The sequence below is a fragment of the Chinchilla lanigera genome, unplaced genomic scaffold, assembly GCF_000276665.1.
Source record: "Chinchilla lanigera isolate Chin_1 unplaced genomic scaffold, ChiLan1.0 scaffold00062, whole genome shotgun sequence".
In the NCBI taxonomy this organism is placed as follows: domain Eukaryota; kingdom Metazoa; phylum Chordata; class Mammalia; order Rodentia; family Chinchillidae; genus Chinchilla; species Chinchilla lanigera.
In genome coordinates, this window is record NW_004955463.1 from 11,745,859 (window position 1) to 11,761,771 (window position 15,913).

A 15,913-nucleotide genomic window follows, 5' to 3' on the forward strand; every position below is an offset into this window, starting at 1 on the left:
ATTCTTTATATGTTCTAGATAGAAGCCCTTTGTCTGAGGGACAATCAGCTAAAATTTTTTCCAAGTTTGTTGGTTTTCTTTAACAATGCACTTTTTGAATCTTTTAAAAGACTTCACAGCTAGTATCAGCTCCCCAACTTGGGTGGGGGAGCTGTGTACAATGTTCACTTATGCTCTGAAACCCTCATAGAACCTGTCCCTGTCAAAATTAGTTTGGATTTCATCATGAAGCATTTCTGCAGAAATTGTGCATCTTAGACCTTTCTTCTACTATCACTAAAAGGAAATGTGCATCGTGATTAGGAAAACAATGCAAGCATGGGTGTGACTGCTGCTGTATTTCCTGCATCGCAATAAGAAATGGCATCAAATGATGCCTACCTGAGCTTTGCTCCCAACCAGTAAGGAAATGTGGACAAAGGGCAGGGATATACCCTACATTTCATTCACATCTTCTTGGAAAATTATGTCACGTAAAACACTGAAATATCCATCCTGTCTCTGCAAAACCTTGCATGAAAAATCACTCTTCCTGTCCAAACTCAAGTTTACCTGGTGGTCAGAACTCGGCAGTGGCCAGGAAACATCTTGGGCCCACCAAAAAATATTCCTTTAAAGAATGCTGGTAACTGAAGTTTCTATCCTTCTTCTAGCTCTCCTACAATGCTACTCAGTTTTTCCTTCCTTCTGAGGTAATCTATCTGAAGAATAGCAGGTGTGTCTTCGAATGACAAAGACAATGTACTTTAGTTACCTGGCAAAGACACAAAGCTGATCCTAATGTAGGCTCAGCTTTTTCTGAAATTTATTCTGATAGGTACATCTAACACCTTCTCTATGGAAAATTAAGGCAACTCAGATGTAGATATCTTACTACAAAATAAAAACATCATCAGCCAGAAGATGCAATAAGGGAGGAAAAGACAAAGGTCAAACAACCTCTTGTCCTCTCCTTCGATTTCTATGACAGTGAGAGCAGCCATTTGGTGTCTGTGTGCTTGCCCTTGCTTCCTGTGGTGACTTCAAACAAAGGGTGAAGATTGGTGATATATTTCCAAAGCTATAACACTTTAAGACTTGGTTTTTCTTTATGGAGTTGTATTACACATGGACACACACATACAGCTTAAACAAACCTTGACACAGGAAAAGCAAAGAATTAAGCGCTTACCCTATGTTATCTTAGAGAAAAAACAATGTTTTGCTTTAGTTTTTTTTCCACCATGGCTCCCAGCACTCCTATTCAGTACCTCTTGGTACTCATTACTTACTTGGCATTAATGTGGATTTAGAATCTAATTTCAAAGGATTTCCTCCAGATGTAGTTCTTGTGTTTATCAATAATGCAACCTTGGGAAATATTGTTCATGTAAAGCATTTAAAGGAAAACACCACAACAACATAATTGTGTGTGTGTGCGTGTGTGTGTGGGTGTGTGTGTGTGTGCCTAAGTTCAAACAGTTTTGTCTCATAAATATGTAAATTCAGCCTGCCTGTTTTGGTATCCCTGAAGCACACCTGAATATTCTGCCTGTCTCATTAAATCACCATAAAGAGCTTAGCAAGGCAGAAAGCACAGGTTTTTCCTGGCCACAGCTTCCGAAACTTGCAACACCCAAAGAGAAATAAAGAAGTAGAGAGCTTAGGCAGCCACAACCTGTGCCCTAAGGTTTTGAACACCGGCAACAAGGTTGCGATCCTGTTTTCTGGTTTCTTTAACTCAGAAAGCAATTAAGCAGGAGCCAGGGATATAGCTCAGCAACACAAACACCTGTCTGGCCAGGACAAGGTCCTGAGTTCGATTTCCAGTCCCAAAAAAAAAAAAAAAAGATATCAGTTAAGCAGTTGACTTAAATAGAATATAAGACTCAGAGAGGAAAACTCAAATGACTCTCAGGCCTCACTCTTAGGGAGATGCATGCGTGTGAGTAATTCAGAACTCACCCAGTAGAGATATTTGTATCACTGATTCCCAAACATGGCTAGCCGTCAGAATCATCTAAGAACCACTTAAAAATACTAATGTCACCAGCACACATCTATGATCCTGGCACTCTGGGAGGCTGAGGCAAGAGGATGGCAAGTTCACACCCAGCTTAGGCAGTTTAACAACTTAGTGAGACCCTGTCTCAAAATAAAAATAAAAAATATTAAAAAGCCCAGGGATATAGCACATTGTGATGGCTCTGAGTTCACTCCATGTACAGCAAATAATGATGAAATAAATGCAGATGTCCAGGCCCAGAGAGTGTAGTAATCTACGGGCATGAGTGGAAGTCTATGTTAAATATGTCTGTTCTGTGTGAAGAGTGTTTCAGAAATTCTACTCAGGAGATTGTTTCTGTAATGCTGAAGCCAACTGTCTTGTTACAAATATATAAATATAGTGATTAGTACATTATTGGACTTTTTCATTTTAGCAATTAATTGTTTTGTTACAGAATTACTATAATTGCTTAATATTTTGTGTGAGATTAAGTGATACTATTAATTGCATATAGTTAGTTCAATATGTACAGATTAAAGTAATAGCCTAAAAATACAAAAAATGTTATTGTTGTATTTAAATTGGAGGCCTAGAGCATCAGTTTTTAAAAGTACCCTTTTCCTCTGCAGCAATTATAAGGAAACATTCATTTTTAAAATTTCTAATGTTCTCCATTGTGCATTTCAAGGACTGTTTAGACAGTATATATAACTCCATGGCAAACATAGACTGACTTATGTCATATAAGTCATATATATATATATATACACATTGCACCAATAAAAATTGTTCATGGGACAGAGTTAATAGCAGTGTGGCCTTCCCAGGACTCTGTAAAGAAATACCAAGCACAGTGTAAGAGAAGGCCAGGGAATCTAACAGAAAATGACAACAGACTGTTGTGAAGCTGCTCGCTCTAGTTTTGCTGTGTCATTAACCTTGTGACCTTAGGCAAATGACAATTTTGGAGAGGCCTCCATATTTTCAGTAAACCAAGACTGAGTGATCTAAATCTCCATTAAGTTCCCCACTAATAGGATGATTCTGCATAATTTTTAAATATTAAAACAGACTAGCACTACGTTAGGTAATGCATAGTCTCTGACAGGTCGCGGCAGCTCTCTTGACTACTGACTTTCTTAGGCATTCAGGCAAGTTAGGTTGAAAGAAAGGAGTGTGCTTTTCAGAGAGCCTCGTGACCTTGATATGGTTTTAGTAAGCATGTTTCTTATAACTGTTTCTAAGCTTGCACTAGAATTGCAAAAAGGATAATATATTATCATGCTAATTATACTGCTTGGCTAGGAATAAACCCAGGTAAGCAAACAGTGCCTAAAGAAAATAAGTAATTTGTCTAAGACCACAAAGAAGTGTGACTGGAATGTTGAGCTTTTATCTTTCACTTATATGTACTCTTTTGACTATGGGTAGTCCCAGGAGATTCTCAGATGTCTTACAATCTGAGCAACAGGTTTATTTTAAAATAAAATGCAAGGCCTTCAGCATGACAAGCAAGAATTCATGATTTGGGCCCTGCCGTTCATATACTGTTTCCGGCTACACTCTTCTTACCCTAACTTCCTGTCCCATGGGAGTCCTGCCACCATTCCTTTGGAGGCCCCTGCTCACTATCTACGGTTCTCCCTCCTCCTTTCTAAGTGGCCATGTCCTACACCGGCCAAAGGTTCAGCTTGAATGTTACTACCTCTGTTATTACCCCCTCCTCCAATATGACCACCTTTTGTACTTAGAAATTAGTCAAACAGTTGCTTTTACTGAAATATCAGAAACAGATAGGAAAACTCAAGTGACACTCAGGTCTCACTCTTGAGGTGATGATCCAGAAGTTACATAAGTGTGCATGTGAGTGATTCAAAGTCACGGAGAGATATCTGTATAGTAATTTCCTAACATGCCTAGCCATCAGAATCATCTGGCCTAAGGGTCCTAAAACCCACTCTTCCCACTGGAGAGACCAAAGCGCTGGAGAAAATGACAATGAAATTCAGTCATTTCTTCCTAAAGAAATACACTAGAAGCCTATTAACACTTTATGTGTCCATGAAGGATAAAAATTAGACACATTTTAGATGCCATATGTACACATAATAACTCAAAAAGCTGCTCTTACTGATATTCAAATGCAAGTTTTATTATATTTATAAACTTATTTGCCATACTTCTTACAACTTTTCTGGGAAGATTATAGGGCATAATGGATTTCTACTGTTCTAATTCTCCTAGCTCTGCAAGGAAATTGTAAGTCAATTAATGGTGATTTTGTAATGCAGCGAGGTAAATCTGTTATCTCCAGTCACGTGAACAGGTTTATCTTCACAGTAGCTTATTATTTTACAGAATACATACTTGTTCTATTGTTTTATTTGTCCCATCATCTCTCCAATATAATTTTTACCACAAGTTTAAAACCAGATAAATATTTATTCAATACAATGAATGTGGGCTTTATTTGTATTAGATAAAATGATTTCACTGAAAGATATGAGTTTTTAACCTCAGAAATTTGATATTTTTCCCCCTGAACTAAAGTTAACATGATAAATAACCTATTTTTGCTTGGCGTTTGGCACTGTAACTTTTATGAATGTTGCCACAAATAAACATGTACTCCGGAACATCTATTTTGAGCCCCTCAAAAAATATTTAATGCCTATGTTTCTAGAGAATAATTGAGCAGAGTGGCTTAGAGATGTGGCTAACTTTGTTGTGAAATATGATTATGTGCAGTACAAGTATTTGCACCAATGATAGTCATATCAGAATGAAATTCATATAATCACAGAAACTGGACAGTCTCACAGTTTTACTGGAGCCAGAAGCGGTCTTTGAGCTTTAAAAAAAGCCACCTAATAAAGCCTGTGCTTTAACACAAAAAGAGTTGTCTCTTGCTGACCAATTCTTGTTACTCAGCAGCTTTCAGCCCTTCATCCTGAACTTCCTAGGAATGTAGAGATTTAAAAGGAGTATTTTTCTGTTATGCTTTTGGTCCATCGCTGGGGGCACATGGTAGTGAGCATCTGTATGCATAGAAAAAGTTCATCAGATGCTGGGTGCTTCATTGCTGTTCCTCTGGCCTTTTCTCCCCTGTAGGAAGTGGTTTCAGATGAAAGGCATCAAGGTGGACAGCTACTGGAGGAACCAAAGTTGCTGCACTTCAAAGGGAACACCTTCAGTCTCCAGATCTCCGTCCTTGACATCCCTCCATTCCTCTGGAGAATTAAACCATTCACTGCATGCCAGGTACTGGCCAAATGGGCTTGAACAGAAACCATGGGCTGTAACCCGGGAACATGTCAGAGACCCTAGGGAGGTCCTTTTGTTGTTCCTAGTCCTTTAAATTATGGATTTCATCACAAAACTGTCACACGGTTGTAATCTTCATGGCTACACAGAAGGATTGAAATGTATTGTCAGAAACTCACAGTTCATAACAGGTGGGAAGGAAGGTTCTTGTATGTCAGGTCATATGAAATGTCTCCTCCTGCTCTTTGACTTCTTGCTCCGTGTGGTGTGAAGATGGCAACTTGCCAGTTTGAGTGGTGTTTTGTATTGGTTATAAAAATTAACTACGAGACGTTGCTTTCTCATATTCAGCAGTGAGTGTACTATCAGTGACAAACTTTTTCAGGGGACAACTTTAGAGATGTGGCCACTCGTGACAAAAGATGCTGTCATTCTTGTATGAAGTGCTTGCCACCAACTGGGCTGGACCAGTTCAGAGAAATTCCAAGCTGAAAAGGAAAGGCAGGACAATGCTTCTTTAGAGTCATTTTATAAATATATAAAGATATGTATATATTAGTATCCATATGCCTCTTAATTGAGATTTTTTAAACATTGCGGGATCATTCAGAGTCCTTTTAGATCATTTTTAGGGAATTTGAATATATGCTTAGCATCAGAAGATTTCTTCTCAACTTGTGATGCCTCTCCAGAAGTATGTGCAAATTCCCTCTGATAAGTCCTTTCCCCATAAGCAGCTAGATAGGCAATCATATTTGCTTTTTTCTTTCTTTCCCTTTTCTTGGGGGAGTGTTGTTTGGGGGTTTTATTGTTGTTATTTTAATTTAGTTTATTTTCTTTTTCTGTACTGGGCATCATACCCAGAGGTGTGCTGCCATCGAGCTACATACCACATGCCCTGCTCTTTTTATTTTGACAGGCTTCTACTAAGTTGCCCTGACAGGACTCAGACATTTGATCCTCAGACTCGAGCCTCCCTCAGTGTTGGGATTACAGCTGTGTACCCCCATGCCTTGGTCCATCATAGTTTCATAAGCCAGACTCACCTGAGCTTGAAGTGATAGGACTTTCCTTAGACCTGAAAAGGCTGCTGGTGGACTCACCTTGTTCTGAAATCACAGAATATTTTCAAGGCCATCGGCAAAACATGCAGCCCCCTGTGGGAATGGTTAACCTTTCCATCCTTGGAGATTCATTTTTAAAAATTATATACAAGTTTCCAGCTTTCAGAATGGTAATGAGCCAAGTCACAAATTGGAAACATTGCCATGATAGTTAGGAAAAATGTTCAACCACCAAATCTTCCAACTTCAAACCATTTCACATGGGAAAAGACTACCCTTCCTATTTTTCAGAGTTCACATTGCCTTAGGACCTGCCCCTCCTAGTATAATGTTAGTGCATTCAAAGTAATATAAACATCTCTCATGGCCACAATCTGTGTGTGTGTGTGTGTGTGTGTGTGTGTGTGTGTGTGTGTGTATACACATGAATGCATGTACATATGTGTTTTGCACATTCAACACATTTCCTTGTGAAAACATCTTACATGAATCAGTGCATTCCTAATGACATTCAACACCTGGGTGTCTTTGTTTTACAGTGAGCATTACACAAGTTCCTAATCCAAACTGAACTTCAGAGTATTGTTAAAATAAGTCTTGATAGTCACACAAATTCCTATGTATTAATCTTTATAGGATATAAGGGTCTCATTTCATTGGCTCTAATATGAGTGACTGAGTCCATAGTAACTATTAAGTTTAATGCTTGAAGATAAAATATGAGATGAAAGAGCCATTACCTTGCAGCAGCTCTTAAGCAATAATTCCAACAACAGGGGTCCCAGAAGAGCAGGGGGCCAAGGAGGCTGAGAGAGCTCAGCAGATGCACCAGGGCCAGCCAAAGTCAAAGAGCGTTGACTCATGAGGAGGCCCAGTGAGCTTCACTGCTGGGATGGGTTGGATTGCATGGAGGTTGTGAACATGTATAAATATTTGCCTTTTGTAATTGAGCATAATTTGACAGAGTCTTGGAAGGCTGAGAAACAGTTTAATTCTCTGTGCATCAGGAGGCTTGCCACTGAGTTTTCATTTCCACTTCATTTTTCTTACCCAAAATGGCTTTCCGCTCCATTCCTCCTCTCTCTGCCACCCTTACCCACCAATCTTCTTACCCCTGCTGTCATTGAAATCCATCAGCTTGTGAGGATGCATTTTGTATTTGGTTTAATGGCCACGCTGTGCTTGCCCCAGGCAGTAGATGGAAGCACTCTGGGGAGAGTTTGCGTTCAGCCTGCTTGAACTTCCTGTAGAACATTCTGTGCGCTGACAAACTTGGCGTGGGTTACCGAGAATGGGTTTTCATTAGGGCTTAGTGGTTGGGAACTAACAGGGCTTTTTTCATGTTATCCCAGAGAAATATTGTGGAGACAGAACATCACACTCTTCCTGACATGGTGTGTAGGTCTCTCTTTTAACTGGTAAATTGTCCTGTCATCTTTCAACTCAATCTATGAAAAGTCCCTGGTACAGTTGTCTTCCTTTTCTTTTTCTAACTTCAGATTGAGACTGTAGAAATTGACATATTGCAATTAAATACCCAAACTCTACTCACCTATGGCACCATCCTACTTCCTTCTGGGAACACAGGCCTGGGAGGGAGTCTGAATGCATAGAACGTTCATGTTCTGTCAGAGACCAACAAATTAATGAGAAATGATTTTAGATTAATGTGAGTTCATGCTGTGTCCTGAGCTATGTGATGAGGGCCTATGTATAAAAGGACCACATAAAGTTTGAAATCTTGGTTTAGGTTGTTGGAGCACTAGGACTACAGCTGCGTTGTGCTGCAGGCTTTTTTGCACATAATGCCAGGTATGATGGTGGACAAGAGGAATGGACAGGCTATGGGTGTTTCTTTGGAGATCTGGATGCATAATATCCATCAACCTAGTGGAAAGCAAAATTGATGCCCACGGTGCTTGTCCCCACTCCCAGTACTAAATGACTGCCCATTTTCTTCTCAGGCTTTGAGACTCTAGCACTATTAAGAGTGTGGCATTAGCCTCCCCTTGCTCTCTTGGTGTCACGGGTGAGCAACCCTCCTTAGGAGGTAAATGCTCTGCTCTACATAGATTACTGGGACCTCAGAGTTACTTACTCATAGTTTTCTTTATTTCTTGCTGCCTATGGCGTGGGAAAGCTGTAATAAACAGTATACAATCAATTATTTATTCTTAAAAATTCACAAAACACAAAGTCAGGTTGTCACTTCTCTGAGATAAAAGCAGCTGTCTTTTCAGCATGCCATGTATATTGGAAAACTCAGTGTGTGACTCCTGCTAGGATATGATTTACATTCTCTCCATCTGCTAGAAACCTAATTATAAATGGAATCAGAATGAAAACGTCTCTGGAACTCTTTAAATACCCATAACTTTGCTACACTTTGTCCTCTATATTGCTTCCTGCATAATATCTCTCAGCTCAGTAAGTGCATTGGTGATTTTGTTTTTGTTTTCTAGGGTTCTTTTATTTTTTTAGTAACTAAAAGCAAAGATTATTGTCCTGAAAACACACTAAATCACAGTGCTTCTAAATCTATTATTTTTAAATATTTTGTTATATACTATTGGCAGTTGCTACTCAAGTTAACAATAAAAAATATTCCTTTGATACTATCTTAAAATCGAATTTTTAAAAGGTTTTCATTATGTGCACTGGCATGTAAAAAGAAAAGAGCAGAGAGAGAGAGGGAGGGAGGGATGGAGAGAAGGAGGGGGCTCATACAGGCACATCACTGATTCTCATATCTTTCTCAAGGAAAGATTCTCTCAACAGTAAGCATTACTCTCTTACTTTTCTTCCACTGTTTTCAGGAGAAAATACAGGAAATTTACCAAATGATACTAGAGAAGACATTTTTAAATAAATGGTCAGTGTCACTGTTTTAGAAAGTTACACAATACCAAGGACTCAAAGCCACTGCAGAAAATGTAGGTTTGCTTGTGACCTAGACCTTGAGCATAGCTCTTTCTATCCCTGAGTCCAGCATTTACATTAGACTTCACTGTCTTAAATTTTGGTTGTAAATAAAAGAAACTTTCTTGATCAGCTAAAAGCACCTATTCATCTCAGATCCCTGAGTTTTAGTTAATTTCATTGAAAGGGATGGTGCAAAGTAATATTGCAAAAATATGTTGATTTGGAAAACAGAGTCTATTCCAGAGCTTAGAAGAGTAAGAATAGAGACAGCAAGCAGAGGACAGTCACAGATCTCAAGGGAGCCCTTAGAGGACCAGGCAGGAGACCATGTTTAGTATGGCAGGCAGCAGGAGACACTACCCCTTGCTAATGACTTGTGGAAGCAGAGTTTCAGTGTCTTCTGATCATGTTCATTGTCTCCCACCCATGACTGAGGTAAGAGAGGGACCTTAGCATTATTCCCTGAAGAATATACACCGAGTGCTTTCTGTTCTTTTCCCCTGTCAAGCCCCAAACTTCCCATTAACTTTATCCAGTAGAGACTGAAAACCAATAATTAGACCATTATACCTAGCTATGGAATGCAATATATAGAAATATGGGCTGGGGATATAGCTCAGTGGCATAAGCGCCTGCCTGGCAAGTGCAAGGTCCTGAGTTCCATACCTAGTACCGGAAAACAAAAATGCAATATATAGAAATAGGAAAATTGGAGCAGAATGACAATGAGAGAGAGATGATGATAATCTCTTAAAAGGCAAAGTTGAGCCTGCTGTGGTGGATCACACCTGTAAACCTAGCACTGTGTGAGAATGAGGGAAGAGGATCACAAGCTCAAGCCCAGCCTTGGCAACTCAGCAAGACCTTGTCTCAAAATAAAGAAACAAAAGACAAAATGGCTGGTGATGTAGCTCAGTGTAAAGACTCTGGGTTCAGTCCTCAGTACTGGAAAGCAAAAATAAAATAGAGAAAGTTGTCCAAGATATAAAGGCCAAACAAAATTATTTTGAGTGCTCAGGAGTATAATGGCAGGATTTAATGATAGTGAGGTAAATGCCATGGATACATGTAGTAGCTCCCTCTGCAGAGGGAGCAAATGGGCATGTGTGAGCAGATGGGAACTTGAAGAGTTCAGTAGGCAGGGAGAGAAATATGAGTTTGAATTCCAAAGTAAAAATTGCTCATGGATTGAGAGATGGAAGAAGACTCAGGAGGAGAAGCAGAGAGAGAATCAGCTTAGGTAGCAAGGAGAAAGGGCAGAATTTTTATGTATATATTATGATAAAGTGAAAAGACAGCTGTGAGTGTTTCAGGGAAAATGCCTTTCTCTACTGTTTAGTGAGAAGCTCCCTGAATCAGAGGTGTCTTCCACTGCAGCGTCTGCTGCCAGGAAGGGAATGGAAATGGCCACACATAAAAGTCTCTGTTGAAAGAAAGGAGGAATGAGGAACTATTCCTGGAGATTGCTGCCTTCTGGTGATACAAGTTTGGATTCTACCAAAATTAGCTCAGTGCTGGCCCTACATGTCCCCTCTCTGTGGGACTCACCAGTGGCATCTTTCCATGTTACCCAATTCAGGCTTTAAAATAATTTCTTCAGATCCACTAGAATTTCATCAAAGAATTGTTTTGCTCAAAAGTACAAAAAGCACTCAAGACCTTTCAACCAAGGACCTATTTAATCAAGGGATTTATGTGTTTCTGAACCCTTGAGGAACTCAGCATCAATGCTAGAGGAAGCTGCTAATGATATCAGGAAACCAACAGGGTCAGGAATTTCAGTAGATTACACCACCAGAAAAAGAGATGAGACCCAGGGGAACATCCAGAAGCCCCTGCCTATCTTGCATGTGCTGCCAGGTGATGCCTCTGGGACTTCCCACCACTGTGAGGAGGAAAGGATGGCTCTATGCCTCTGCTCCCACATACATGCAGCATGACTGCCTCCCATTAGCAGGACGGGAATGCGAACTACTGCTAGCAAGGGAAGCTGTAAAGTAGTTTTCAGGCTTCCAGCCCCTACCGCCTTGGAGAGAATTGAAAAAGTGAAGACAGTACTGCAGACTAATAGTCCACATCTTGCACAGGAATGAAATCAATAAAATGCTGAAAAGTGTCACAGTTTTGTGCTTTCTGAGTTCTTGTCTTTACTTTTTGAGAAGAATCTCCACTACTATTCCTCTGGCTCAGTATTAAGAATGAAACAAATCAAAATTCACAAAATTCTTATATTCACTGCAGAGAGGCATGTCAAGAGTGAATGTTTGATTTTGTTCCCCCATTCTATCTAAAGCTAGCCCTTCTCTTTTTACATTTACAGCAATCTAAAATTCACCCTTCCTCACTGGTTCCCCAGCAAGTATGCAAAATCAGGATCTATGAGATTTTTTTAAAAAAAATTAGGAGATAAATTATATAAACCCGTATGTACAACAGAGTTCAAGAATAACTGAATGACTCATAGTTCCTCCACGTGAATAGAATGAATTTTAACATGATTGTTGGCCTTATAACACATGACAGCTTCACCACCACTCATATTTCATAGTCTCAAACTTCCAGACTTGATATATGTTTTGCCACCTTGCAGTTTTACTATTGCAAATATATATGGTCACAAAATGGAACAAGTTAATGAAAAGAGAAACAGAGAAAAAGATAAGGTTGAATACTAGTAGATTACTAGAGGCTAGGTATACATGGTCATTGCCATTGGCCCCAGCCATTTTTGAGTAAGGAGAAGAGACTTCTTACTACATGAAAACAGTTAACAGATATGTTGTAAAGCCACAAACCAGGGCACAGTCCTGTTGTTCAGCATGCACTCACTAGTGTTAAGAAATAATTTTCATCCTCGTTTAGTAAAAATTACTTTGCCCACTCAATTTTCTATAAGTCCCTTGAGAGCAAGAACCAAACCTAAATAGTTATTATTGCTCATTGTTTATCTAGTAGAGTGGCCAACCATTAGCAAGCTCCTTATACATAATTGTGGAGTTGATGAATTAAACAAAATGCAAAACTGGCAAACTGTATCGCTCTGGGGTAGCTCAATATATTTGTGTCTCCCTTCTCTTGGATGTGTGGATATGTGTGTGATTTTGCAGCAGGTATGTATTTTATGCTGGACATTTTGACAACATGGTGTTCCCATATAATTCTACATGAGTCTGTAATACAAGGGACAAGATCTGGTTAGTCAGTTCTTTAACACAATTTTAAATCAGAAAATGTCATCTTATCCTGGGCTTAAGTCGAAGGATAAGCTATAGGTGTCTTCTAGGAGAATAATTTTTTAGTGGGAAAATGATAAATTTTCATGGTATTCTTTTTAATTGTATGTGTCACCAAGTGAAATCTGAGCTCTAGCAGTGTGATTTTGAATTCAAATGTTATCAATTGGAATTGACATTAATTACTTTTGTGCTGCTTGGCATATGCTGGAACATTATTTCTACAATAATCCCATCAAAGTCGCTTAGGCAGTTGTCGCTGCTGTGATCTCTGTCATCATCATCATAATTACTGCTATTGAGTGTCTTCTGGTCTCCATTCATCCCAGCCAGGCTTTGCACCCCATGCCCCTTTCTGTGCTCCATCTCCCCTGCAGGAAGTCCCATTCTCTCGCGTGTGGTGCAGTAACCGGCAGCCCCTGCACTGTGCCTTCTCCCTGGAGCGCTACACGCCCACCACCACCCAGCTGTCCTGCAAAATCTGCATCCGGCAGCTCAAAGGCCATGAACAGATCCTCCAAGTGCAGACATCCATCCTAGAGGTGAGTCTGGGAGGCAACCAGTCTTTTGACTCCTTTTATAAAGCACAATAAGAATAATAGCCCTATGCCGATCACAGCTATGCTCTTCAAAGGTTGAAAAAAAAATCTTCAAAATGCACAAACTCTTTTTATCCTCATTATTGATAAAGGAAAATTAACTTTCACAGGCTGAGGGTTGAACTATGCTTCCCACTGGGCAGGGAAATTTAACATGTAGGTTAAATTTAAATATAGGCTCTGGGGAGTGACTTTTTAGGAAGGAGGTAGTACAGGATTTTTCATGCACAAAACCACAAGCAGATTCGTAGTCTATAGTAGGCTTGGAATATCAGCTGAGATGCACTATAGGCTGAGTCCAGAAAGCACAGCTGAGGTACATACCGTAACTTCTTATGGTAGATTAATATCACCACTGGGCTGGTTTTCAGCTAGTTCTAACTAATTTTCTAGAAGTCATTTGCCTTATATGTACTTCATCGTTAGGACCTGGGATTTTTGTTGTCTTGGGAGGATAATTTACCTCATATCCTCCAGGCTCATGGTTTTATATGTCCAGATTTTCACTGAATCTAGATTCTTCACTGGAATAATACAGTTGGCGCTTAGAATCCATGACTTTTACATTTATGGATTCAACCAACACAGAATGAAAATATTCTGAAAACAAAATTTACATCTGTACTAAACATGTACAGAATTTTTTCCAGTCATTATTTCCTAAACATTGCAATGATTTGCACAGGTTTATATTAGGAATTCTAATCTAGAGATGATGTAAAATATACAGAAAGGTGTACAACGGTTATGTGCGAGTATGACACAATCTTTACACAAACACTTGAGCATCCTTACATTTTGGTGTCTAGGTAGTTCTTTAGATTTCTGTTCCAGAGGTGAGAGAACAGGGTAAGATAGACAGAGTAGAAATGAATCTCATTTGACAAGGTAAAGAGTCAGAATGAGAAAGAGTAGGGGATATTTCCCAACTAATATCACTATTGAAAGGCAGGGTTAAAAATGGGAATCAAAAGAGAATGTACTTGGGAAAGGTTGCAAAAGGCACCTGATGTCTACAATGGCTCAGATTTGCCCAAAACCACTGAATGACCTTGTAGTTCTGCACTTCAGCTTACACATACAGAGGAATCCCTTCTCAAAGGGATTCTTTAGTGGGGCTGGGGATTTAGCTCAGCAGCAAAGCGCCTGCCTGGCAAGCACAAGGTAGTGAGTTCGGTTCCCGGTACCGGAGAAAAACCAAAAAAAAAAAAAAAAAAAAAAAGGGATTCTTTAGAATCAAAGGGAGAGAATAGCAGAGGATAGCACCTCAGAGAATAGCAGAGGATCTGATGCCTTTGATTCTCAATTTCAAGGTAATTCCTGGCTAGTATAGCAAAAGACAAATTTCTTTTTTTTCTTGGTTTTTCTCCAGTACTAGGAACCGAACTCACGACCTTGCGCTTGCCAGGCAGGCGCTTTGCTGCTCAGCTAAATCCCCAGCCCTGACAAATTTCATTATTCACCTGTGTAGTTGATTGATTAACATATAAATATAGATAAATGTACAAGTAAAACATATTTCTTAATTTAGGCTTGACAGAAGTTTTAGTACATTTATATAGATACAACTTAATTTCAGATTTTGCTTTGAAAACTCATAGCCATATACCATTTTCACAGATCTCCATTCTCATTATAATTCATTATGAAAAATGAATACTGCTAATTCCCAAGGTAGTTTTCTGAGTAGATGGTTTTCCAAAGGATTAAAATTGATAGCTGTCTTCACTGACATGTTTATCCACGCTTTGCATTCATTATTGCCAATTAGCATTTTGTGCTAAAAGAGTTTTGATGGGTTAGGTATATCCAGAAACCTGGGGTAGGATATTTTTAGAGCCTTTCTTTTTTAGTCCTGGCATGTGTAACATAATACATTTCAAAGTAACATTAAAATTTTAGGAAAGTTTTAAAATATCAACAAGAGGAAAATCACAAAAGACCTATTATTCAGAAACAATCATGAAAAGGCAAAATTTACAGATACCTCTGATCCAGATTTCCCTCAATGTCTGTTACCAAGTCATCAAAAGAATTCCAGGCTTAAAGCATTTTGTTTTTTAAGGTATGCACATGTTGGGGATCAACTTCTGGCACTTAGGATATTTATATAATATAATATGATAAGGCTGGTCCGTTCTGATATCGTTTTTCCTTACCAATATAAATTATTTGATGTACAAGGAAGGGAAGTTAGCTAATAAACCCACTTCTGACCTTTACTCTCCAATTCCTTTTCTAATGCTGTATAAGTTTAAAGCTGCTTTGAAATGCCTTGAATAAGATACTTTCATAGTATCTTTTTACAGTGGGAGGCAAATAGAATAATATTTAGATTTTCATTTTTGTGTAAGTTGTCAGGTTCATAGGCTACTTCATTTTAGAAGCTTTTTAGCCCTTTTGATCTTTCCAAGGATCATTTTATTAATTGCATCAAGTGTTCCTGTAGGAATTTGACCCAGTGTATATCTATCCTTTTGTAATAAACTGTATTCCTTAGACAAATCTCATTTGTTAACGTTTTCTGTGTCAGGAGAAATCTAATAACTTTTGAAAGCCACTATATCTCAGATACTCTTTCATTTGTTTTCATATCTGTCATATAATCATCACTACCTTGTGGGTTAAGTATTACTCCTGACACAATTTTGCATGATATAGCTCTCAAAGAAGTCAACTTTGTGGTCCAAAGTCTTTGAGCTAATAGGATGAGAGAGAGTTACTGCATTACTTCAGGGGCTCAAGCAAGACCAGCCTTCACTGTGGGCCTTATCCATAGCACGAACCTTCACTTAGGAGCCCACGTACTAGTGACAGACCTCCCAGCACCACCAAATGTTACCT

At 39.0% G+C, this 15,913-nt stretch overlaps 1 protein-coding gene across 1 annotated transcript in view; it reads left to right on the forward strand.

The window, feature by feature from the left end:
* Positions 1-15,913, forward strand: part of Unc5d (unc-5 netrin receptor D) — a 380,937-nt gene that overhangs the window by 341,695 nt on the left and 23,329 nt on the right. The window contains exons 15-17 of the mRNA XM_013521490.1: positions 4,279-4,282; positions 5,099-5,248; positions 12,848-13,012. Of these exons, the coding sequence (XP_013376944.1) occupies positions 4,279-4,282; positions 5,099-5,248; positions 12,848-13,012 (319 nt within the window). The remainder of the gene's footprint in view (positions 1-4,278; positions 4,283-5,098; positions 5,249-12,847; positions 13,013-15,913) is intronic.